The sequence below is a fragment of the Heterocephalus glaber genome, unplaced genomic scaffold, assembly GCF_053883595.1.
Source record: "Heterocephalus glaber isolate CG9 unplaced genomic scaffold, H.glaber_assembly_v1.0 deba00001572, whole genome shotgun sequence".
Taxonomy (NCBI): Eukaryota; Metazoa; Chordata; class Mammalia; order Rodentia; family Bathyergidae; genus Heterocephalus; species Heterocephalus glaber.
This window is the reverse complement of record NW_028258357.1, coordinates 19,358,921-19,385,484: the sequence shown is the minus strand read 5'-3', so window position 1 is coordinate 19,385,484 and position 26,564 is coordinate 19,358,921. Positions and strand designations below refer to the sequence as shown.

Here is a 26,564-nt window from a genome sequence, read left to right as displayed (position 1 = left end):
TTACTCAGCACAGATAATTATTCAGAATCAAGTTTTATAATTTCAAGTTACTAAAGAATGTTATATGCCTCTAGTTCAACTGTTAACTATAGTCACTATTGCATCATTATTCATTCACAAAATAGTTCTAAGATATCTCCAATTTTAAAAAGTCAGCTAGATGTATTTACATTCTAAGAAGCACACTTGCTTCCTAGAGTTCTAAAGTGCAACAGTAAAGAGGGAAAGGGATTAGATATTGATGTCATCAGAGCATAATATTTCAAACAATATTTTATTTGTAAAGAAATACAAAAAAGAAAAATTTCAAGTTACAGCAAATATCATTAACCACATTTCATTGCCTTGTGACTCATATATTTCATGTGAACTAGTTCATATTTCACAGCAATGATTACACATAATAGAAGCAATTACTTAGGAGGATGGTGAATGTTTGGTGTACTTGAACTAAAATCACTAAAGATATTCGCAATTAAAAGAACCAGCTAGACAGAGGAGGTGAGCTACTCCCAGCAAACAGGAGGAGGCTTCTGGGCTGCCGTACCACCCCCACCAGCACAGAGGAGGTGAGATGCGTGGACGCCAGCAGCAACTGCCACCACCACCACCCCTTGAAATGAGAAGACACATAACAAGTTTCAAAACCAGACTTCCAGATCACCTAAAACAATCCCAAAGGGAAATGAGATGGAACACTGTGATACTCAACCACCTGGACTCTCTGAACTGGCAACAAAAGAAGATCTGGAAAAAATGAAACCAGAAATAATTTCTCGGATAACAGCAGAGATTGTACCCAAAGTGCAAGACATGATTAATAAATCTAGAGAGGACACAGATAAAAAAAAATAGAAGAACTGAGAAACATGATGGAATCCCAAGATAGGAAACAAATGGAATCCATAAAACAGATGCAAACAGATTTCCAGGAGATTAAAAACTCCATTGAAAGTCTATGCAGCAGAATGAGCCAATGTGAGGACAGAATTTCAGATATAGAAGATAAGATTGCTATTAGTGACCAGGAAAAAAAGTTGCTTCAAAATTGTAAGGGACCACGAGAAATCAATCCAGCAGCTGCTAAACCATGCAAAGAATAATAACATAAGACTGATTGGAGTTAACGAAGAAACAGGAGAGAGTGCACATGACATAAAAAAACTGTTCACAGAAGTGATGGCAGAAAACTTCCCAAGCAGGGGGAAAGAACTTGACATACAGATAAGTGAGGCATATAGGACTTGAACTAGCCTTGATCAAAAAAAAAAAAATGTACACATAGGCATATAACAGTTAAGATTCCAGAAACCCAACGGAAGAACACAATTCTACAATCAGTTAGAGAGAAAAGAAACAAGTCACATACAAAGGAAAGCCCATCAGAATCACAGCAGACTTCTCAATGCAAACCCTCAAGGCAAGAAGAGCTTGGAGTGTTGTATTTCAAGCCCTAAGAAAACAAACTCCAACCCAGATTGACATGCCCTGCAAAATTATCTTTCAAAATTGATGGAGAAACAAGATACTTTCATGACAAAGAGCACCTTAGGAACTTCATGAATACCAAACCAGCACTCCAAAAAATTTTAGACAATATCCTAGAAAGAGACAATGAGGATCACAACCCCAGGAAGCCCAACAGAAGGAATCCGTCAGGTGCAACAAGAAATTAAATGCAAAGGGGGAGAATTCAACAAACTGAAAAAGTCATGACAAGGATAAGTCAATATGTATCAGTTATAACCATCAATGTTAATGGTCTCAATTCACCAATCAAAAGAAATAGACTGGCAGAATGGGTCAAGAAGCAAGATCCAACAATTTGCTGCATACAAGAAACACACTTAATTCCAAAGGAAACTCATAGACTGAAAGTTAAAGGGTGGAAAACAATACTCCATGTGACAGGAACCGCGCCCCCCCCCCCCAAAAAAAGCAGGAGTAGCTATTCTCTTTGCAGATCAAGTGGATTTCAAATGAAAATCTGAAACACTCCAGTCCCAAGAATTTCAGATAAGGGATAGTCAACTCGTATGTACAAATCTATTGTGAACATGTGTTTTCATTCCTCTTAAGTAAAAACTCAAGAACAGAACTGTTGGTTCTTTACAGTAATATAAGAAATTTCTACATTGTTTTCCAAAATGGTTTTATCATTTTACATTCACATTAGCAGTATTAGTAAGTTCTAACTGGTTCACACCTAAGCTGACATTTGTTCTTTTAAAACTTTTAACTTCATCTCCCTAATGAGTGTATAATTCAGTTTTGTTATTGTACTGATTAGTATTTTTCTGATTCTAGTGTTGCACACCTTTCCTTGTGCTGTACTAGCTATTCATCATCTTCTTGTGTCTACTTTTTAATTGGGTTGTCTATTAATGAGCTGTAAGAGTTCTTTATATATTCTGGTCTTAGGTTATATGCATTATAAATATGGTCTCCCATCGCTTCTCGGCCTTTTGGCTAAGATCAAGTGTATAAATATGGTCTGTTTAAGGACTACTTTTCATTTTCGTAATGATGTTATTTAAAGTTCCAAATTTTGATAGAATCTCATTTATCAATTTTTTTCTTCTATACATCATGGTTTTTATATTCTAGGAAATTCTTGGGGCCGGGATTTAGCTCTGTGGTTTTGCCACCTGCTGTGCAAGCAGAAGGACCCAAGTTCGATCCCTGGGACCAAAAAAAAAGAAGAAAATTCCTGCCTAACCTAAATTCATAAACATTTTCCCTTATAATTTCTTCTTAAAAGTTTTATAGTTTTAGTCTTTCATATTTAGGTTCATAGATCCTTTCAAGTTATTTTATGTATAGAAAATACATAAAAGGGTTGAGGTTAATTTTTTACATACAGACACCAGGTGTTCTAGTGCCATTTGCTGAAAACACTATCTTTTCCTCTGCTCTTGAATTGAGTTTATGTTCTATAAAATGTTAATGTTAAATAATCTTTCAAAACTCAGTGGACCATATATGTGTGGTTCTATTTCTAGATTCTCTGTTTTATTCCAATGATCTATGTGTCTTTCCTTACACCAACACTGCCTTGATTACTGTAGCTTTAGAGGAAGTCTTAAAATTAGGTAATAAATGTCCAACACTGTTTTTTTTTCTTTTTACTTTTCTAGGTCCTTTGTACTCCTACATAACTTTTAAAATTTCAATATCCAATTCTTCATTTATAGCAAGTATACATAGACCTAAATTTTTATATATACCTTGTGTTTTCTAATCCTGCTAAATTCAAGTACAAGTTCTAGGGGCTCCTAGAGATTTCTTAGTATTTTCTCTGTAGATGATCATTTCATCTACATATAAAGATTTTACTTCTACCTTGCCAATCCTATCCTAATTGTGTCATTTTATTGCCAGACTATTTTGGTTTGGGCCTATGTTTCAAAGTTTAATGGATGGATGAAGAGTAGGCATATTTGCCCTTGTTCCCCACCTTAGGGAGATATGATTGTATCTTCTCTATTCATATAAGATGTTTTTGCTGGAAGTATAGAGTACATGGCTTATCTGTTGAGAAGGTTCTGTTCTACATCTAGTCTCCTGATAGCTTTTACCATGAACAACTGTGGAATTTAGTCCAATACTTTTTCTCCAACTAGTGACAGGACCATATGGCTTTTTCCTTTCCTCTGTTAAAATGATGACTTTTGGGGGTGGATCTTCCAATGCTGAACCAACACTGCCATCCCTATAATAAAACCACTTTCTACTTACTGCCAGATCTGACTTCTAATAGTTTGCTTTGTTAAACAAATTTTTATCTATGTTCATACTTTTTTCTTCTATTATCTTTATCCAGTTTTAGTATTAGCACAATGTTGATTTCCTAAAATGAGGGGAGAAGTGTTCCTTCTTTTTTCTGCTTTAAATATTTGATATAATTCATCAGGTGAAATGTATATGAGCCTGTTGTTATCATATGGGTAGGTTTTCAAGTGAGGAATATACTTTCTTTAATAGGTGCTATTCAAATTTTATATTTCCTCCAGAGTCAGTTTCATTAATTTGTCTTTCAAGGTCCTTCTTAGAAGTCGTCAGATTTTATTTCAAAAAAGATTTGTATAACATGCTTTCTACATCCTTTTAAATTCTGTAAAATCTGTGGTAATGTCTTCTAGATCTTGATATTGTAATTTTAAAAATGTATAACTGATATTGTGCAATAGGAAGAAAAGGTCTAAAGGGGTAGAGGAAGTGGGAGGGGTAGGGGAAGGGAAAAGAAAACATATGAGAAAAGGAAAAAAATGTAAATAAAGTCTTTGCAAATAAAGAAGGGTGGAGGGGGTGAAGGAAGGGCAGGGGAAGGGGAAAAAAATAGGAACCAAGATACTCATGTAAAGGTACAAGATCCCAATGATGAATGTAACTGTATTTTATACCTAAAATGTACCAATAAACTTAATGGAAAAAAAAGAGAACCAGCTAATTTGATAAGAATACAGATACTTTGGGAGAATATTTATGCTACTTACTAGCTGGACCTTTGTCAATTAATCACTTCTAATATCTGGCAAATCAGTCTCCAGCTGAATCATACTAAGTTAAATTCCCAGTATCTCTGGATGCTCTGAGACCCACAAATCATTCTAAAATCTTCAAGCACTTTTTCTTTTGAGACAGTCTCACTACGTAGTTTCAGCTGGTCTTGAACTCAGTGTGTAGCCTAAACTGGCCTCAAATTTGAGGCAATCATCCTGCCTCAGCCTCCCAACTGCTAGGATTACAGGTATGCATACCACACCTGGCTAAAATCCTTTGAGTTCTCATGCTTCACTGCTGCATCAGGCCTCTGATTCGTTGCCCCTCAAAGCTTTCTTCCACATCTGCAGAGCTTGAGGTTTAATGTTATTTTGCTCTGCAATACTTGATAAATGATTAATTGTAAAAGAGGTGAGATACTCTATTGAGTTTGTTTAGAAATCAACTGAAATATTTGAAGTTATTTCCAAGTGAATCCTTTTTTCATATTTGTTTTCATTCTGTGATGTCTTCATTGTTGCTTATTGCTGATCTATAAGACCTTTGAGGACACTTTTAATGCTGTGTCCCTCTACTTAGAATAGATTCCTCTATGCCAATATAATTAAGTCACTCAATAAACAGTCATTAGATTGAATTCTTATCCCTGGAACAAAGAAATTGCATCCAAGGAGTTTAGACCCTAAAATTATTGGGCTCTCTCTGAAGTGGAAAATTTGTTTCAGAAGTCAGCTAGGTAAGGAGCTATGGTTACTCTCCTGGGTTGGCTTTGGAAACACAAGCTGACCACAAGAGAAGTCACCGTGACGCGCCTTACCTCTGATGGATTTAATCGCCTATGAAGGATCTTCCCCCCTGTGCACATGGGGAGGTGGCTTACAAATGGGATGCAGGCTACTCTGTCACTTTCAAACGTCAGCTCTTTCCAGAGAAACTGGAAAGGGTGGTCTTATAATCCCTGTAGTAAGAGGAGCTGCCACAGTAAAATAGCAGCAGTTGGGGTTAGGCAGGCCCCTGTTCCCATGCAGATTCCCCCGTAAGTGTTTTTGTTTCTTGGTTTTGTTAAATTGAGATCCAAGTTATGGTTTCATAATTTCCTCATCACTAGCCCTGAAATGAAGTTACTACAGCCCTTAAATTGGAATGACTCCACGAGCTGCAGAGCGAGCCTTTGTCCAACATTCAAACCAAACTGAATGTTTGAGGGCTTGGGTTGTTTTGCGTTTTCTAAACTTCAAGCTTAAATTTTCATGAACCTTATTGCACTTCCTGATCTTTTCTGGGATAGAGAGTGGAAAAACTGACCGCTTGGTGCCAGTGTTGGAAGCAGCCCTCCCAGTGTTGTGTATAACTGCATGGAAAGAAGATAGCTACATAGAACAGAGTAGGATTGTCGACTCAAGAACTATTTTTTAAAATTCTCTCTGAAGCATTCTCTTAAATTCCTTTCTCCTAGCGCCTCCCACTTAATGAAAACATTCAGTGGCATCGCCAGAGTGCTGTGTTCCTAAAAACCATAATCATCATAAAAAGTCAGCTATTTTTAAAATAAAATAGCTATTATCTATCATAACAATAACAACTAAGAATTAAACAAGCAAGGCAACCTCCTTAATGCCATCTTGGATAAAGAACTGAATGGAAGAGAGAGGACTGACCAGATTTCATCCTTTGGACTTGGAAGATTCAGTGAATTCTACAGATCCTTGGGAACAAAGTGGAATTGCACAAGAAAAAGTAGTTGTGCAAGCAGAGAAGTAGGAGAAAGACGACTCCACGGCAAAGCCATTTGCTATGGCAAAGACACTGTAAGCCACAGGTGAGACACACACAGTTGAGGGCTGTGTCACTCTCACTAAGTTCACTGCAGTGCCTTCCCGGCCCTGGCGGGGGGAGGTCAGCTCAGAGACCACGCCCATCAAAGAGACCACGCCCACCAATGGCTGCTTCAGAGTTCCGTATCTGAGGGTCGTGTCAAGAGGGAGGTTCGAGGAAGACTGGCTCACCAAAACCCAGCGTGGAAAGGGCAGCTGGAGCCACAGCATCAACAGCACTGCCTCACTCCTCAACACTGCAGTGGATGAGCTGCTGATACAGAAATCCACACACTGACTAAACATGAAGTCGGTGCATCAGAAATCCTTGGCATAAACTTCCGCCATATTGGTACAGTCAGCATATCGCTCAGGAAATGGGAAAGGAATCATTAAAGTAAGTCAAATTCTAAGTGATGTTCCTACAAGCCTTGCTGAACACCTTTATCTTAGAAATACGAGACGTAGGCTTCTGCATTTCTCCCAAAGGAGAGCTACCATAGCGAAATATAGCATGGACATTTCTCTAAGGCAAAACTGGTCAACAGATTCAGATTCTTAATCACCAGTGCAACCAATATTTGGAGATAAAACATATCTTTATTCAAATTTTTGTAAATATTCTCTTGAATAGTTGCAACTATGCATAACTACTCTCTAGATAGGGACATGTTCAAACAAAAAAGACTGGAGGTCAACATGGGGGGGGGCGGAGCTCGAGGGTCAGGACTGAAGGGAAACTCCTAATCACAGACAGAGGAGGAATATTGAAAATCAAGGAAAGAGCTCAACGCATACAGGGGGAAAACGTCTCACTGTGGAGCTGTGGAATCAACAGGAATCAGTATAGAATGACCAGGGATAAAACAAATTATGCGAGTTGCAAATACATTTTTAACAGCTATTCTTGCAACAAAGCACATTTCCTGAATGAATTCTCACATAAAGTGCTAAAGATTATTTTTAGTTCCTATTTTTCTATAAAAAAAGGTTTAATATTAATCAGAATGCTCAGACTTGAAGGCAAAGAAGGACTGTAGAACTATGGATAATTTTCTTTGCTTTTTAGTCTTACATCTACCTTTCTGATTTTTTTAAAATGAGCACTTACAAACTAATTTTATATTTTTTATTTTGGAAAATGGCTTAATATTTTCCAGTTTTACTACGATATAATTGAAAAATAAAAACAAATGTGTTTTTAAAATCCGAAAACAGATAACAGAGAAAACACATGTATTTTAACTACCTATAATCCTTCTACCCACGAATAACACTGTTGATATTTTAGAATAGTCTTTGAGAAGCATACACATGCACACAAATAAATGTGCTTGTTTTTTAAACATATCAAATCGATTTGTATTTTTATTAAAAATATATTTTCAAAAATCTTTCCATGTAAACAAAAATATATATCTACATCATCATTCTCAGTGACCACAGAGTATGGCTGTACCACAATATATTTAACAAATTCCCCACTGAAATTCATTTAAATAGTTTGTAATCTTTCCAGAAACATTTTTTGTATATTTCTCCTGGCATATTTTCTGATTATTCCCTCAGAAAGTATTTCTAGATATGGAATTACTTGGTGAAACATACATTAGTACGAATTTCCAAATTGGCGTCCAAAAGGGTTATGTCAATCTACACTTCCACTAGCAATATGAGTCCTTACTTAAGTCAGGTCTTCATCAGCATGAGCGTTTTTCATTATTCTAAATCATCGCCAAGCTAATAAGCAAACTACAGGAATTTACTGGGATTTCACACCATTTAGTGGTATACTGTCTTCTTTTTGCAATTTTGTTGTTTTGCCATTAGACTTCCATTTTTTTTTTTTCTGGTACCAGGGATCGAACTCAGGTCCTTGTGCTTGCGAGGCAGGCAGTGGAACCACTGAGCTAAATCCCCGGGCCTAGACTTCCATATCTATAAGGTATATGTATATCTCTAGTACTGCATATTTGGGATTATATTTAGATCTTTTCCCAGTATAAAATTATCTAACAATTTTTAATGTTTTCTTATAGCCTCTGTATGTTTTGTTTTTCATAATGCAAATATTGTTATATTTGAACTTCGTTTTTTATAATGACAATCTATGAACACTATATTCACCTTTATTTTTCCCTCAGTGGTTAGAATATTACCTCAAAAATAGCCATTGAATAAAACCTTTCCTCATTGACTTGAATGGCATCTTCAGCTTATTCTAAATTCTAATAACTATGTACGTGTATTTCTGAGTTTGCCATTCAGTTCATTTATCTACCTATTCCTGGTTCAGTATGTACCACACTATCTCAATCACTATAGCTTTTTAAAAAATAAAGTTTAGTATGTGGAAGTAACACCTTATTCAGAATTTTTTCCCATGAATGTACATTTGATCAGATTATCAAGTTTTTTTAAATCATGGTATTAATTAGAATTATGTATAAAATATTATATAGAAGAATTGATATTTTTCCATGTCATCTCTCCATTTCTTAAATTTCTCAGTAAAATTTTTGACTTATTTTTTTAAAGTTTATTCTTGTCTTTTGTCATTTTAAAGTTTTCTTACAGGTAGATTATATAATCTAGGTATTGTACTGTATTGTTCTGATTATAGGATTTTATTTTCTATGGAGCTAGTCTCAGGATACAGGTCTGTCAGGGAATGCATGTGGACCTTTACCAACCAGATGGTCAGCAAACTCATCATGGCTGGCTACCAGTCCCTCACTACTGATGCTGGCTTCACCTGGTGAGACCACACCTTGGCCGTCTAAAGCCCCCACCCTTTGCCAGCAGGAAGCAGCTACAGAAAAAGAGACTTCCTCCCTTTTCCCTAATAACAAGAGTCTGGAATGTTAGAGTTCTCTACCAGACAAAATGGCCCCAAAGGTCCTACATTCTAAAATGGCTCCCATTCCTAAAATGGCTTGCACTTATGGAAATGAGCCATTGGGGGGGGGGGGCATGAAACCTACCCCCTCTGGAGAAGCAAAACCTAACTTGTTGTTCCACCCTGCTACCCACCACGTGATCCTCCCCTTCCAGTCACCAGGTGTCCCATTGCTCAACTCTCGTGATACTCTCCCCACTGCACTGCCCTATACAAACCTCACCCCCAGTTAGTCTTGCCTTCTCTCGCCATTGTTCAGGGTAGCCCCTCAGCTCTATCACCAATAAAGCCTTGCCCCGGGAAAAAAAAAAGGAATACAGGTCTGTCGGGAGTCCCCCAGGTCACCCCTAGACTAAGTGAATTCACTAGGACTCATGATTATGGTTTATTGCAGTGAAACACTACAGGGTGTGTGTGTGTGTGTGTGTGTGTGTGTGTACAGTCATGAGCACTGAATGACAAGGACATCCTGAGAAACGTATTAGGCAATTTTGTCACTGTACAAATATTAAGGTGGTTAACAGTATGAGATAAGGAGAAGAATCCCTGAGAAAAAGTATCACAAATAGTAAATGAAAAAGAAATGATAAATTAGAATATCACCATTTTAAATCCCCAATTAATTGAGCATCAACAGCTGATAGCAAATAATTATATACCTTCTGATGAAGAAAAAAAATCCTTCACTTAGACTCTTGTCAAAGGGTACAAACATGAGTCATATTCTCTGGATACTGTAATCAATTTGCATGAAATAAGAAGGGAAGATATATAGTTTGAACTTCATTATAATTATATATGAATTTGCTAATTATATAAATATATAATTAGCAAAATCTTGACTATGGAAAATTCTACAGGTCAAATATCTTGGGCTCTTCATTAGGTAAATTATAAGAAACAGAAGAATAGAGAAGGAATCTATAATATTAAAAGAGCCATCAGAATTTTAATGGGCAAGACTAAATTATGACATCCAGGCACATACACTTGAGTAATAAAAGTATGTAGAAATTCAATCATCTAATTACTATGAAAATAATAATTGTTACTTTTGGGGTACCGAGGGGCTGAGGAGGTCTAAGAAAAAGTTCTGCCTCTTCACTTAAGTAGTGGTCATGCTTCTTATGATGCTATACATATGCGTTTTTCTGTACTTCTTTGTTATTTTACATTAAAAGTGGAAACATCTCACTAAATATTTGCATATATTTTATCAGTTGATTATGAATTGTGTTATTAACACAGACACTTAGCAAATGTTGCTATCATGTTTTAAAGTGAGGAACCCGAACTACAAAGAAGTGATGACATCCTTCATTAATGACTTTAATCCTCCACCGTAGTGTTAATGGTGTCTCGGACTAGTAAGAAAATCACACAGTGGTCTCTAATTCATTGCAGTAAGATTTATTGGCTACCTACAATGTGCCTGATCTTCCAATCCTGACTGACTACTATACTACCTCAGGTCACAGGAAATATTTGATTAGCTGTGGTTAATCAAAATTAACAAAAAATACTTAGAGTAACCAGCAAAGCATATTTCTTTGCACTCGATAGAGCTACACTGAACTCACATTCAGGAAAGAGGACTCATCAGGAATTTCACATCGGCCTCTCTCAAAAAGGGCAGTTCCCACTTGTCTGCTGTTCACCAACAACAGTAGCTGCTAGGCAGCAAGGAAGACTGTAAGCCGCAAGGCCGTTTCCATAGCCCTCGCTGTCCTTCCCTAGAGGACTTCAGTGTTTGCACTGCCAACTGAGTGCACCTGGAAATCACTTCCTGGATTCCCTTGCAGTAAAGGGTAACTGCAGGGCATGAGGCAGAAGTCACCCGGTGGGGCCTACAAGGACTTTGGAGAAAGGTGCCCACTCAATTGATTTGTGCCTTTTTCTCTTTCTTCCCTTCCATCCCCTTCCAGCCAGGAGTGTGGGATGGCTGGAGTTATGGCAAGCGTCACACAGTCTTGAGGAAAGAATCCAGTACTAAGCATGGCCAAGAAGAAAGAAGAGGGAATCCAGCCTCTGGTAACCCTGTGCAGCCACCACTCCGGCCTTGTACTGATTATTTCCAGATTCCTCTTTGCACAGGAAATGAAATTCCAGTTTATTTAAGTGTCTCTGTGGGGAACTTCTGTTACTCGGTTAATTATTAACTGATACAATGATCGCCCTGATTATTATGGCTATTAAGTGTCAGCATCCAAGAATATAAAGAACATACTGACAACCCCATTTTAGAGAAGTCTGGAGGAAGTTGCAAATACCAACAAAAAAAGAAAACAGTTCTCAGAAGTGGAAATTATACTTCATAACCCCTTTCATATTAAAGAATTGCTAAGACTCAACAGCATAATAAGACTTGACGATGTGAAGAGAGAAGTGAAATGAAAGTAACAGACAGTGGTAAAGTGCCAATCTGCACGGTTTATCTTCTACAACTTTCTATGGAAACCAATGACAATTTCACCATCCAAAGTATGCCTGGGGCATCGGTATAAACACACATTACAGAGGCGAGTAGTGTTTGAATGAATCTGACAGCGTGACCCCTACCTCCTCGGGAGCACTCATATGTGCACGTCACAGCATATAAAGGGCTTCAGGACACAAAGATGGCCATCCACAAGAAAAACATAATTCTTGGCACCTGCCAGGATACATCATTTCTTTCCACCATTGGCTGGAATTCTCTTGGATCAGCTATGACTCGGGGATGGCAACTGTGGACTCCCAGAATAACTGCGGCTTTAAACCACAGGGCAACTGACATAATCTCTGCTCTATGTCAGAAACAAGAAAAATACAGAAAGGAGCCTGAACAGTACTACATTTATTGACTGCACTGAACTGTTGATGGTACCTGTAGACCTTGACGATAAATTACTAGCTTTTTGTGCCTACGATTTGTCAGCATCTGAGAAGTCGGTGGGAGAATGCCCGTTAGTCAAGTAATCAAGAATCACATAAGCAGCCGCGAGACCCTCTGACACTTTAGAGACTTCAGGTACTTCTACAGTTGTCTATTTAATGACTCCCTTTCCCGCTAGAATACATGCTCCTTGCAGAATGGCTTGAGGCCACCACTGAATTCCCAGTACCTAGTTCAATACCTGCCATATGTTATTAGATGCATGCTAAACATTTGTTGAATGATTAAAGGTATAAGAGAATTATGAGACATAATTTCTTTCATTCCCATACAGGGGAGACAAAATACAAAACAACTACATCTAGCTAATCTGCCTAGTTTTGATAGAACCTTCTGCCATGATGCAATTATTCCATTATGGCAGCCACTAAGCACACACGGTAGCTGAACACTTGAAATGTGACTGGTGCCACAGCACTGCCTGCCTCGTCATTCTGTGCAGACTCTGTTAGCTTTTATTAAACACTGACTTAAGAATTTCTTGGAGTTTCAAGTGGAGAATGGGGAGTCCTACCTTATGTTTTGCCATTATAGTGTCCTTTTCCCCTTACTACCACTACCCCAAGAATATGCACAAGCAAAAGAAATCCAGGAAAGATGGCCGACACATTGTTTGCATGGGAATTCCACATTTCTAAGTTGCTTTACAGAAAGGTTAGAAGACGCTTTAGCTGCCATTGACTATATACAGAACAGAACAAGGACACAATATTAAGTGAGGATAAAATCAAACCTTTCTGAACAAGCAGGTCCATAGAAATTATATCTCCATAACAATGTTAAGAGGTGGCCCATAGCCCATCACATGTGGCTAACTGGACTGTCACACATCAGATTAGTCAATTATTCCACATACATTTTTTGAATGTTTATTATGTGCCAAACACTATTTAAAGATTACAACTACAGTAATGAACAAACTAATAAAATTCCTGTTCTCATGAAGCTTTTATTTTTGAGGATAGATAAAACCAGTGAGCAAAGATATAAATAAATATACAGCAAGTCAGGTGATAATAAATTCTGAAAAGAAAAATAAATCAAGGAAGTGAGGGAAAATGGTACCCAGGAGAGACCTCATTGAAAAAAAAAATGATATTTGAGACAAGACCTGGGGGTAAAGGGGAAAGCCAGGCAGCTATCAGAGGAAAGTTAGTTTTAGGCAAAAAAACACAAGTTTAAGGAATCGCAAGTAGGCCGTGTGCCAGGGCTGGGTAAGCGAGAGCTGGAGAGTAGAAGACACTGGAGAAGGTGCAAGGCTGAGGAAAGACTTGGAGGCCACTGCAAAGACCTTGAGTGCAGCCCTGGGAATAACAGAAGCCTTTGGGGGCGGGGCTAATGGACGCGTGAAGCGACAGGACTTGTGCTTCCAAGGTCTCCTCTGGATGCTCAATTTAAAAGGTGACTCTTGAGGGTAGGTGGCATGGAGGGGATGGGGGGAGAAGGCAACAGAACGGAGAAACTCTCCCGCCCTCGGTTACCTTCTGCTCTAATTTCACATTCCAATGACCAGTAGCAGATGCTTCGCAAGCTTACAAAGTGCACTTCTTAATTTGCATATGTAATTGTATGATAAGCTCACCTTGGTCAAAGCTGATCTCATAGCCAATGCAACAACCATCAGCAGGAGAGAAAAGGGGCCCCCAACTGGCACGCTGTGCATTGTGCAAAATAAAAACCAGAAAGCAACACGCTAACTGGTTCCACTAATGTAAATCCCTAAAGGAGTGGACGTCTCAGCAATCTGACCCAGTCCTTCATGTTTCCCAAACGATCCTGAGCTTAGGAAACCACTGCATTACCAAAAGGTCAGCTTAACATAGTGCTGTGGAGATTCATGGTTTTTGCTCTGTGACTCACAGACAGCTTGTGATGTCACCCAGAGACCTCTTGTTTTCCTGGAAATGTTCATTGCCAACAGAAATCTCCCAGTAATTATTTGAAAACAACAGCAGCAGCAGCAGCATGCGGAGAAGCCGCACCAAGAGGTGAGAGCACAGACTCCTGAGGCAGAATCTCGGGTTGAACCCACCTCCCCACACCGAAGTGGAGGCCCTTCCATCACTGGGTCAGTCTCCATTTCACTCTGACTCCTTCACACATCCTCTTAAATGAAGCTGTTTTGCCTCTCATTTGCTAGACTGGATCATGTCTATTTATACTTGTGGTAGGCCAAAAATTATCTCCTCTCCAAAGAACTCACATCAAATGCCTGAAACCTCTGAATATGACCTTATTTGGAAGAAGGGTCTTTGCCAATGTGACAAAGCTCAGAGTCTTGAGAGGAAGGGGTAAGCCTGGGTTATCCTAGCGGGCCCTATATGCCATCGCATGTAGGAGAGGGGAACGTGAGGGACAGACACAAAGGAGACCTCGAAGAACAGAGCAGAGAGAGGTGTGGATGCAGCCCAGTGGACGCCCACGGTCAACAGAGGTCAGTGGAGCAAAGGAAAGACCCTCCCGGAGAGCAGCGAGGGGAAGCAGGGCCGGGCCCTGTCAACACATTGGCTTCAGAACTGTGAGAGATAAATTTCTGTTGTTCTGACATAGTTTGTTACACCAGGCCTAGGAAATTAATAAATACTTTGTCATAATCCAGATCCCTTGTACTTTTTCTTCTCTTAACAAAAAATTTTATAAACATTATCACAAGTTTATTGAAAGTTTATTATATTTATGCCTAACTCTGTTCTTGATACAGGGGAGAGAAGGATAAACAGAGTCCCTGCCCTCATGGATGTCAGGGGAATGGACAATAAGCATGGAAATAAATTAGATAATTTTAAAGAGCACAGTGAAGAAAATGAAGAATGAAATAGAAGGGGTGAATGGCTGGAAAGGGGGATCCTGTAGCATGCATGGTCAAGGAAGCACTCTCGGGAACCATGATGCTTCCACGGAGCCTGATGATGCGTGGAAAGTGCGCAGATAGTAAGGGGAAGGTGCTCAGGACAGAGGGAACAGCAAAGGTTAGGGTTAGGTCTGCAGCCAAAATGGTCTTCGCTTATCAGAGGATCAGGCAGAAGCCAATATGGTTAGAGAGTGAAGGAGGGAGAAAGTGGTCCGATATCCTCAGGAAGGGAAGCACGGGTCATGCCCTGCAGGACATTTGAAGCAGCTCTCATTACAATAATACCTTCATGAGAAGCAGTGAGCTACAATTCTCCCTTCCCTCGACAAGCACATGTGGAACTTCCGAAGGCTTGCAATGATCCATGCTCTCAGGTTATGCTCTGGGGCCGCTCTGCTGACCCAGAACAAGCCTGCTCCGATGCCTGGTGACCCAGGGCAGGTCTTCTGGCCAAGGGTGGCCTCATTGTGGCACTGCTCGACGTGGCTCTCAAAGGCAGCCTACAGCAGAACGTTCTCCTGGGGATCAGAGAGGTGTAAGAAGGGCTCAGCAAGGTGCAAACCACTTCAAGCCTGCCCTGGTGCGGTATTGGATAGTAACACATTAGTTAAAGCAGGTCTCACGCCGAGGGCAGAGCCAAAGAGCCAGCAGGTGTTCCTCAGTCACATGGCACAGATTCGGAGGATAGGAAGGAAAGATCTGCACACATAGATGGGGATAAGATACGGTTATTTTTCAGTAGGATGATATTGTGCTACAAATGTAGCAATTCAGAGCTGAGGACTTGACTGTAGTGGACTCAGAGAAAACCACAAGGAGAAGGGTCTTGAAGGAGATTTAGACTGAGGAGGGTGGACAGGCAAGACCGGGGCAATTTAAGAGCAGAAATATGAACAACGTTCTGATGGCTGCAAAGAGCACTCTGTGTACATGGAACAAGAACCCTGGCAAGCAAACCAGTGTTACAATGCTTTTATCTGATCCAACCTCTGTCACCAACAGAGGAAAATGAAGCACAAATGAATCACACATTCATCCTACAGAGTAGAAACCACGGCGTTTCGAAATGTTTGGGGCCTCCAGGGCTCTCAGTGTAATGAGTAGGAATGTCTGAGGGCTAAAGTCAGTACAAACATAAGATTCCTAACATGTACAACAATAAAGGCTCAGTGAAGGACTTACCATAAATAAAAGTGAAGAGACCTGAAATTATGAATTAATGTATACATACAACAATCCTTGTTGGTAACCCAGTGTTGAAAGCTACCATCAGACAGTTATTCTGGAAGCATGCTATCAGATGACTCCAAAAATGCTAAGAATCAAAACAAAATCCAAGAATCGTCTTTATAAGGCAACTGTGAAATACAGCCACAAAAATAAACTCAGGCAGATTCATGTGACTCTAAATCTTACTTATATCTTTGTGCCAACAAGGTGTTAAGGCAATTCTCAAAGTTCTTAGTCTAAAACTCTGAAGATGAAGGACACACAACTCCCAAGAAAAAAAAAAGTAGCTTTCATTTGGCTTTCACAATAATTTTATGAATTCTGTTCACATGATGCTAAGAACAGTGTACCCAGCAATGAGACTCAGGAAAGCAATCAAGACATCCTTTCTTAGAGGTGAATTCAGATCTGTATACAATTTACTAAAAAGAGAAAACTATGTGCAAGGCGGGGTCGTTATTCAATACATGTTGCAACTTCAGTATTTAAATCAATTAATCCATATTTGGCTGCTGTAACCATTGAACAAGGCTTGGAGATGTGCATGTTCCTGGCCCCTGGGCTCCTGTAGCCTGGACTAACAGCAGGTAGAGCGTCCCCAGCTCTCTAGCACCCTGTCCACTGGCTCACAGGCCACTGCACTGAGGTCCTGAGGAGATAGCTCTCTGCCCCCACTCATGGAGCAAAGCTTTTCCACCCCCAGACCCAGCTGGGCCCTTGCCCACGAGAAGTCTCCTGGCACTTCTTACTGACTGTGGTTTACTGAAACCCTTCCAGCTGTCCTCCAAACCTCTAAGCTAAAGACAGGCTCAAGTCGCTGCCACCTGCCTCGAAAGCACAAGGTCCCGAGTTCGATCCCCAGTACCCAAAGTAAGACCAGCTCAAGGTGATTCTTCCCCCAAAAAAACTAAAGTCAACCTCTCAACCGGACTCAGACTCTTCAGAAACACAAACTCCTAATTCCACTGCTGATTTCTGAATGGCCTAAATGCCCACCACAAGCTACCCTTCCCTGCCAGCTACTGCCACAGCACACTCACGCATGCCCCCTCTGAGGAAGCCCCTGACTTCTCCTGGCCCCAAGCCCCCCCACACACATCTGGGGCTCAGCCCCTCCAGGCTCCTCTTCCTCATGTGTTCCGCTCCAAACAGCTGTGGGACATCTGTCCCTCTCGGATCTATGGATTATGCCCTCTGGGTAATACACTCCAGCCTTCTGCACTTCACTGATCTTAGCGCCACACATATTTCAGAGTTGGAAGAAGGAATAGTATCCTTCTCAGTCCAACCTGTCAGTAGCATGTCAAACCTACTGCATCCCATCCATCACTGATGCCACCTCTTCCATCATCATGCTCTATGATCGTCCATCTCTAAACAGAAACCTTCCCTTGATACTATACCTCTTCTGTCCACAACCTCATTTTCCTGCGTTCCTCAGTATAAGTTGTTGGCATATTGTCTGTATTCGCTATCTCCACTTATTCTTGTCCTGTCTTAAATCTCTTCTGTCAGGATTCAGTCCCTACCACTGTCACTGAAACAGCTTCAAGGTCACCAGTGACCTCCGCATGACAGAACCAGAGAAATCCTCGCTTCTCATGGACAAACCTGCAGCCCTTGGCAGGGCTGATCGCTGTGCTTTTCGTTATCTACTGAAATGGCCATTTTTTTCTCCTTTATTCATTTAAAGTGATGAATTTCATTGACTTCTAGATTCCTGAAATAAATCTCACCTGGTCATGAAATATCTTTCCCATATTACTGAATTCTGTATGATTTTTTGTTTCAAATTTTCAAATCTATGTTCACAAGAAAGATTGGTCCATAATTTCTCTTCTTGTAATAATTTGTCTCAGGTTTTGGTACTGTTTATTTTGGGGACAAGGCCTCGCTATGTAGTTCAGGCTGGCCTTGAACTCACCTCACTATGTAACCCAAGCAGGCCTCAAATTCATAGCAAATCTCCTGCCTCACCCTCTGAGTGCTGGGATCATAGGTGTGCACCTGGTACTTAGCTCAGTACTAAGTTTATGCTACTCGGAAAGAGCAGGGAAATGTATCAATCAGGATTCAATCAGAGAAGCAGAACCACGAGTGTATATGCACATACAGCAAAACATGCACGACTTGGTACAGGACTTTGATCTTATGCAAATATGGAGGCTAATTAAGCAGCGCTGGTAAGGTCATTCCCTCTCGTGGTGGAGCCCACAGGACAGGCAGCTGGGAAGAATAGATGGATGTAAGTAAAATGGGGAAGAACAAGGACAGCCTGGGATCCTCCAGCAGGGGTTGGGACCCCCGAGGACAGACTAAAACTCACATCTTGTTATGGTTTGGCTTTTAAGACTCCCCCAAATCTCATGTGTCTCAAGGTGATCAGACCGTGAGATGCTGCACTCAGGGGACTGGTCCACCTGTGGGCTCACAGCTGATGCACTCCTAGGCGGAGGGAAGTGGCTGGAGGAGATGAGGTGGCACCTGGCAGTGGCCCTCCCTCCTGGCTCCGCCCTGCCCTCTTGGCTTCCCAACCACATGACATGAGCAGCTTTGCTTCGCTACACCCCTCTGCCACCCTTTCAGCCCTCGAGCTGCTGACCCTGGACTATAACAGTGGCACAAAATAAACCTCCCTGAAGTCATGCGCTTTGGGTACTTTGTCCCAGCGACAAGGAAAAATGACTACAGTCTTGTTGCATGAGATCCATGGCAGAGATGTCCTTAGGAGAGTTAACACACACACACACACACACACACACACACACACACACACACACACACACACACAGAGAGAGAACATCCCTGGAGTCAGAGAAACTCAAAGTGGGCCCAGGGAAAAGCAGAGTGTTTGCAGGCCAGTCAGCTGCCAGGGACAACAGATGAGGCAGAGGACAAACGACATCATGACTGAACTCTAGGGCTCTGCTGTCGGTCCACCACAGAAAATGGGAAGTCTCTTGTAGCCCACTGCAGCTAACACACAGATAAAGAACCCGAAATTCTGGGACACGGAATTCCACCTAGTCGGCTGACACATTCCAACGCTATCACAGCACACCCAACATCTACTCTCAGGAACCTTCAAGTATACGATCCACTGCTGTGAACTACCATCACCATATTTTATAATCGATCCCTTGCCCGCTGTCTCCCCAATCCCCCTCCCCCACACAACCAAGAGTATTTCCTCAATTTCTAATCAAGGTTCTGTAAGGTTAGTATTATTGCTAGAATATATCAGTGAAACCATCTGGGCCTAGAGGTTTTTGGTTTTGTGACAAATAATCATTTATAGATTCAATTTCTTTAATGGACATGGAGCTTTCTTGTGCCAGTCTTGTTCGTTGTCTTTCTTTTGCAGCATCTTTTGCAGTTTTAGGGTTGAGTAAATTATGACTTTCAAGCTGTTTGTACCTAGTTTTCTTGGGACACAGCAGGATCATTCATTAGATACTGTGCATAGCTGCTTTCATGCTATAATGGAAGAGTTAAGCAGATGTGATTCTGTGGCAGAGAAAGCTCAAAATATTTATTATCTGGCTCTTTACAGAAAAAGGTTGCCAATTCTTGACTCATTTCATCTAAATTCTCAAATTTATTTGCAAAAGTTGTTCATAATTTTCATTTTCTTTTAAATTTGTGGTAACATCTCCATTTTCATTCCTATTAGTAGGTTTTCTTTCTTAATTAGTCTTCCTGAGTCACTAATTTATCTTTTTGCTTGGTTAAAATTTTCTTTGATTTCTATTTTATTAATTCCTGCTCTTATAGTTAGTAATTCCTTCCTTCCCTTGAGTTTATTTTGCTGTTCTTTTTCTAATTCCTTAAAATGTAAGCTGATTTTTCCATCTTTTTTATTTTCTAAAATTTACATCACAGAGCTATAAATTTCTAAACCCCATGGTTATGTCATCAATTCACTATCTTAAGTTCAAAATACCTTCTCAGATTCATTACCTTCATCTAAGAACATTTTCTGATTTCTATTATGATCACTTTCTTAGGCTATGCATTATTCAAAAATGTATTCCTTAATTTCTAAACATTTGTAGATTTTGTTACTTTTCTGTTATTGATTCCTATTTAATTCCAATGGATCCCAAAGTATAATCTATGACTCCAAATACAAACCCATTGAGAGCTGGGGTGTCAATGCTGCCTTGAAAATGAACTAAGTTAAGCCATCTATACAGACTTCCATATGACTACAAAATTAGACAAGTTGTTAAATAACTACCACAAAACACTTAAAATCTATTCTCTTAGCAATTTTCAAGTACACATCAAGACAATGCGATATTAAAGTATTACATTTGATCTTAGCCAAAAGGCCAAGAAGTGATATGTGGTATTAAAGTATTAATCACACAGCCCCAAGTCAGACCTTTAATTCTGTCATTTAATTTTTGACAAAGACATAGAGGAAGGAAAAATCTTTTCAGCAAACATGTTGAAATGGCTGGATATCTACATTAAAAAAGGAACTTGAACTTTACCTCATGCCATACATAAAAATTAATATGAAGTGGATCATAGACTGAAATGTAAAAGGAATAGAAGAATGAAAATTAAAAATGGTAGAATCTATGTGGAAGTATATGGGTTGTTCACCATAGAAACCTGAGAAGGAACTTTAAGCTTTCTTGTGTCTTTGGATAATATAGGTGAACAATCTTGGCTTTTACACTCTTAAAATTTAGCCATTAAGAAATTCAGCACTGAACAATTGGCATTTGATTTACAGCAAATTTATTAGCAACAGGTAGCAAAGATATGTTAATTGGAAGAGAAGTTTAATAAAGTGCTTTACAAATATGTGGTGTTATATATGATGGATGTGGAGTAGTTCTTCAGAAAATGACGACTGCATTTGACGTGAACCTTGTCACTTCCCCAGGCTTTCTGAACCACCCAGTCCCATCTGGCAATAGTTTTTCTCCTTCAAAGTTTCTTTCTACCACGTGGGGTCATTTCATTTTCAGCATCAATGAAAAAGAAACTATGCTCCATTGCACATCAGAGCAACCAATGGTGAAAAAAGTTATCATTTAAGAAAACTGGAAACTATCTCCATAATTAAATGGTTATGGGAAACCCTCATAATGTTCAGAGGCTATGACAATTTAAGCAAAATAGAGGAAAACATTAACTAACTTCTCTAAACCATCAAAATGGCTTGGATTTGGTCCCAATTTTGATTGAAGACCAGCCAAACCAATTTATCCAGTGGAAACTTAAAACAAAATACATAATTATTAATATTTATTACACTCCCAGCACAGCAGCTAAGAAAAAAGGGTAGCATTAACGAGCATTTCTGTAGGTTACAGAGGCGTCACCAAAGCAGGTTTCAAATCCTAGGAAACAAACCAGGGCACAACTGACAACATTACAAAGACAAGGGTGCTCCAAGAGCAAAGATGTCAGGCATTTTCTGTCTTTTGCTTATCAGAAGACTCAGAAAACATTTGCCTAATAAGATTTAAATAGTCCGCAAGTGAATCAACAGCTAATTATGTCTACCTCTGGTAAAAGCTGTGTTAAGTGAAATGGACAAACCATAGAGTAATGTAAATTCCTAAAAAAGAGACAGGGAAGTGAAATGTTTCTACAGCTCCCAAGGAAAGCAAATCAATCATTTTTAAATTAATCACAAAGAAACACCGAGGCCAAATAGTTTAATAATAGAGAAAAGAAAAAGAATAAGCCTGCCCCCTTTCTTCATTTTATGAATTTAATAAAACCTTAATGTCAAACCCAAACAAAATCAATATAAGGGAAATTACAGATCAATCTCACTCTTGATAATAAATATAAAATGCACCAAATCAAATACTGCCAAACTAAATATAATTAAAAGCTTTGTCTCATGAACACATGGTTGGTTTAACATGAGAGAAATTATTAATTTACTAAAGACTGAAGGAGGAAACGACATGATTATCTCAACAACATAATGCAGTAAAAGCAATAAATAAGATCGAACAATTCATGATCAAAGTGCTAGCAAGTCAGATATAGAACATTCTGCAATGTAGAGAGTTCACAAGAAACCTTTGGAAAATATCATGATACTTCAATGGTGAAACATTAAAGAACACAGACACACAACACAGATAAACTTACAAGGAAGAAATACAATGGCATTATTGTATTATTTACATCAACTGTCATTAAAAAAACCCATTTATAGATTTATAGACTAGTAGATTTTAAAACAGTATAGAAAATGTTTTCTATGATAGGTCACTTACACAAATGTCTGCATTTGTACACACCAGTAATAATTTTAGAAAAGGCATCATTTTTTTAAGTTACCATTTATAAGAAATTTAATTAACAAATGCAGTTATCTTAAAAAGCCCATCGAGTTTTTCCACAGAACTCAAAAAGCTGGTTTTAAGATTAGTAAAGGAAAGAAGTGGCCAAGAATAGTCATGGAACTGCTACAGAAGAAACACTGTTGGATGAGTGGAGGCCTGGGAAACTTCACTTACTAGAGAATAAAAATATAAAGTTGATATGAAGACACAGACGTGACAATGGAATAAAGGACCCACACAGACGAAAAACCTGACAGAGCACCAGGGTGGCATCGCAGCTCAATGGGGAAAAGATGAATTACTCAAAAAACTCTATCTCTGCCTAACACCACACACAAAACTCCAGACGTATCAAGAATTCAAATGTGAAAATCAATACATTTAAGCTCTTAAAAGAAAATACATGCAAGTATATAAGTACCCTCAGAGTTGGGAAGAATTTCTAAAAAAGAACACATTGAAAAAGTACTAACCATGGACAAAAGCGTAAATGTTGAAATTAAGCACTTTGTTCACTGAAAGATACCATTAGGAGGTTCAAAAGATAAGCCAAAAATTGAGAAAATATTTGCAATATATATAGCTAACAAGTAATTAATATCTGGGATATTATATAAAGAAATCAATTAGAAAAAGACAACCCAATAGAAAAATGGATAAAGAAAAAGAAGGCATTTTATGTAACAGGCAAAATAAAAGGCTTGGAAGCATATGGAAAGACACTCAAGCTCTGTGATAATGTGGGAATTAGAAATTAAAGGGATGAGGTAGCCAAGCATTGGCCAGGACATGAAGCAAGGGGAATTCTCATCCCACACTGGCACACAGGAGCATAAACTGGCTATGGCTATTCTGGAAAGCATTTTGGCATTAGCAGAGCTAACCCCCTACACCCTCCACGTCCCAGCAGCCCCGCAGTTAGGAATATACCCTACGAAAACTCTGGATATGATATAGACCAGAACACAGTCTCTTACTCATTGGGATCAAAATTAGCAACGAACTCTGAAGTGTATGATTAAAGATCATACCACTTCCAACATTAACATTTACAGAGCACATAGATATTCTTTTCATGGGCTTCTGACTCATTAATTGCCAAATTCACTACTACATATCAGGATCACCCTTTTGTGAACACATCTGGCGGTCAGTTTCGGATGAGGCATGAGCAGCTCTTAGCTCACACCGACAAGTATATGTACCTTAATTACCAAAGACTACACCAAGTATTTGTAAAATGAAATCCTTTCTGAAGATTATTTCAATTTAATCAGGATTAAAAGGAAAGAAAACTTTTATTCTTATTATCTTTGAGTGAAGTAACTTGAGTTTTAATATCTTAATCAGAAAATGTACAGAAGGAAACAATAACATCGAGAGAGGCTGATGTCCTGCAGCCTTCCTCAATCACAACCCGTTTTCAAGAGCCCCTAATCTACTCAACAGCCGGCCTTCCCTCAAGGGTCTCAGTCAGTCTGAGAAAACTCACACTAGAAATAAACAATATGCCACTAAAACCAAAACAATGCAGGTATTAGCAGCCACACAAAAAGTCAGCCTCTACCGGATGAGTCACTTCTAGAACGATGAAAGGCAAAGTCTTTCAAGTGTTTTCTATTCAAGCTGGAAAATATATAAAGGAAGGGAATCATTTAGAGAGCAGGCTGACTGCGGAATTTTTCATTTCACACATACTTGTTTGACTAGAAGCAAACAGCGAACTAAGCATGGCAAAGATGAGTCTCTCCTCCTACATATTAATACTAACTTTCTCTTTGTTTTCTCAAGGCATTTTATTTTCAGCTTCCAAGTCCATAAGGAATTTAGAAGACGACATGGTATTTAATACATTTAGGATGGGAAAGGCCTTACAGAAGGAAGACACTGCTGAAAGATCGGTCGTTGCTCCTTCTCTGGAACAATATAAAAACGATGAGAATGGTTTCATGAACGATGAGGACAACAAAAATTCTAAGGTAAGTGGCAGCATGACTTCTTTTATTGGAATGGAAACGATTTTGGTAAATCCTCTACTAACTAAAATTGGCACTTGTGTTTATTTTATAAACAAGAATATATACAGTCATACTATGCATTAGGACAACTAATGAAATTTCATACATACTGGATAGCTCTCCCATCCTAAAGAACACTTAGCCAAAGGTGTTTTATTTGCAATAAACTTTTATCTAAGGTATTTTTAAAGAGTCAGAAGCAGAACAGAGTGTCTAAACTGGTCAATAAGGATGTCACACTGTATTACACCTTCATTCCGAGGAAGACAGTTAAGACATGTCAACTTTCTCTTTGCAGAACACAGGCTCCAAACATAATTTCATAAACCATGGTCTGCCGCTGAATCTGGCTCTCAAGCCTTATCTTGCACTGAAAGGATCTGTAGCTTTTCCGGCTGAGAATGGGGTGCAGAATATTGAATCAATACAAGAAAAGAGAGAAATTGGGGATGAAGAAAACTCAGCTAAATTTCCGATAGGAAGGAGAGATTTTGACAGTGAGTAATCTTTTAAAACCTCAATTCTTATATCTCAATACCATAAAAGAACTTTGAGTGTAAATGAGTTTTGATCTAATCATAAAGAAATCAAATAAGACCATGGTTCAATTCTAGTTGATACTAAGTGGCCCCTGTCAAAAATATGGGCTAGCAAAGCATCCAGTTATTGTAATTTTGGTTACTCGGTAGTTATAACAGCCATTTTTTCCCCTTAGTTTTGTATGGTAATTATAATCCTTTAAACAATTTATTCTGTTTCCTCAGTGCTCAGGTGTATGCTGGGCAGAGTCTACCGACCTTGCTGGCAAGTCTGATACCTGCTGGTCCACATCATCTTCTCAGAAGAAACAAAACCATTTCATTGCCAATGAGGAGAAAAGCCCTTCGTGTTATTGTAATTTGTGTTATTATTTTAAACATCTCCCTTAAAAGAAAGCTGTGTTAAGATGTACTCGTAATCCAAATGATAAGCTTTTTCTGTGCATTAAACTTTGAAAATTCTGCATAATGATGACTAAGTGGTATTTTTGAACAACACATGAATCTTACATACACATCACAGCAAAGTAACAAAGAATCGCTATTACACCTTGATCTTTTAGAAGTTAAGTATACAATTTTGGTGAATGGTTTCATAAATGTGTCAATCTAAAGCACATAAATGATAAAATCATAGCATAAAAAACTGAGTTAACTTTGTCTGCCCAGTAATCAACTTGGTGTTGGCAGCACACTTACTGCCTTTCGCTGCTCTGGCTGGTCTACCATCCAGCTCCTTTTGCAAACTGTTTGATATTTTGGGTATCTTAACATTTTTCTGTTGAGGTGGTTCATGTCCATTATCACAGAGAATATTTTCACCATCCAAATCCATCTGTTTCCTTTTTGAGCTTTTATTTCCTGTCTGACTCTTTGATTTTCTTGATACTTTGTCATTTTTACTTCTGTCCAGATGAACATTTCCAGAATGTGTTCCAATTGTTGGTCTTTCAACAGACCAATCTACACCCTCTGTTATGCAAGATAAAGAGGGGAAGGAATCATATTTACACCTAGTATTGTTACTCATGAGAATTTTAAAACTTTAGAAGAGAGGAAAAAGGGACCAAAAATGATCATACGATATATATGTACCAATTCCTCAAAATGAGTGTAAATTTTATGTATTGTAAACATATACCAATAAAACAGCTAAATATTTGAAAATCTATGCTTTGTAATAAAATGCTAACTAGTTAAATGATTAACACATACAGTTACATTATCAATTAGTTTTCCTTTTACCATATTACCTCTCATTCTTACCAATGAATATTTGTTTTAATATAGGATATTAATCGTTATATAATTGCTATCAATTATTTCTTAAATTCACTTAGTTAAATCAAACTGTTTCTTATTCCTATCCATAAGTTTGTACTTAGATTTAACATCTTAAACCCAGTTCTTAAAAAATGTAAGACTTTGCATTTGATAAAGTATTAAGTT

The 26,564-nt window shown here is 38.8% G+C and overlaps 2 protein-coding genes and 1 pseudogene across 5 annotated transcripts in view; 2 read left to right on the top strand and 1 right to left on the bottom strand.

Moving 5' to 3' along the window:
- Positions 1-26,564, bottom strand: part of Parpbp (PARP1 binding protein) — a 124,755-nt gene that overhangs the window by 46,744 nt on the left and 51,447 nt on the right. For 2 of the 4 annotated variants that reach the window (XM_087192714.1, XM_087192715.1), the window contains one exon: positions 25,815-26,087. In XM_087192714.1, the coding sequence (XP_087048840.1) occupies positions 25,815-26,087 (273 nt within the window). Of the gene's footprint in view, positions 1-21,896; positions 26,088-26,564 lie in introns of those variants that run through there. The other 2 variants (XM_004844844.3, XM_021258408.2) reach the window with 1 other exon arrangement.
- Positions 2,450-2,563, top strand: LOC147823610 (U2 spliceosomal RNA; annotated as a pseudogene).
- Pmch (pro-melanin concentrating hormone) lies at positions 24,289-25,528 on the top strand. Its single transcript, XM_004844845.3, has 3 exons — positions 24,289-24,537; positions 24,875-25,073; positions 25,341-25,528. Exons 1-3 carry the CDS (start codon positions 24,289-24,291, stop codon positions 25,388-25,390), a joined length of 498 nt encoding a protein of 165 aa, XP_004844902.1. The 3' UTR covers positions 25,391-25,528.

Excerpts from the sequence above, each read along its gene's own strand:
- Pmch (XM_004844845.3), top strand. The coding sequence starts at position 24,289 with ATGGCAAAGATGAGTCTCTCCTCCTACATATTAATACTAACTTTCTCT. Across the intron at positions 24,538-24,874 it reads AGGACAACAAAAATTCTAAG|AACACAGGCTCCAAACATAA; the intron begins GTAAGTGGCAGC and ends TTCTCTTTGCAG. Across the intron at positions 25,074-25,340 it reads AGGAAGGAGAGATTTTGACA|TGCTCAGGTGTATGCTGGGC; the intron begins GTGAGTAATCTT and ends CTGTTTCCTCAG.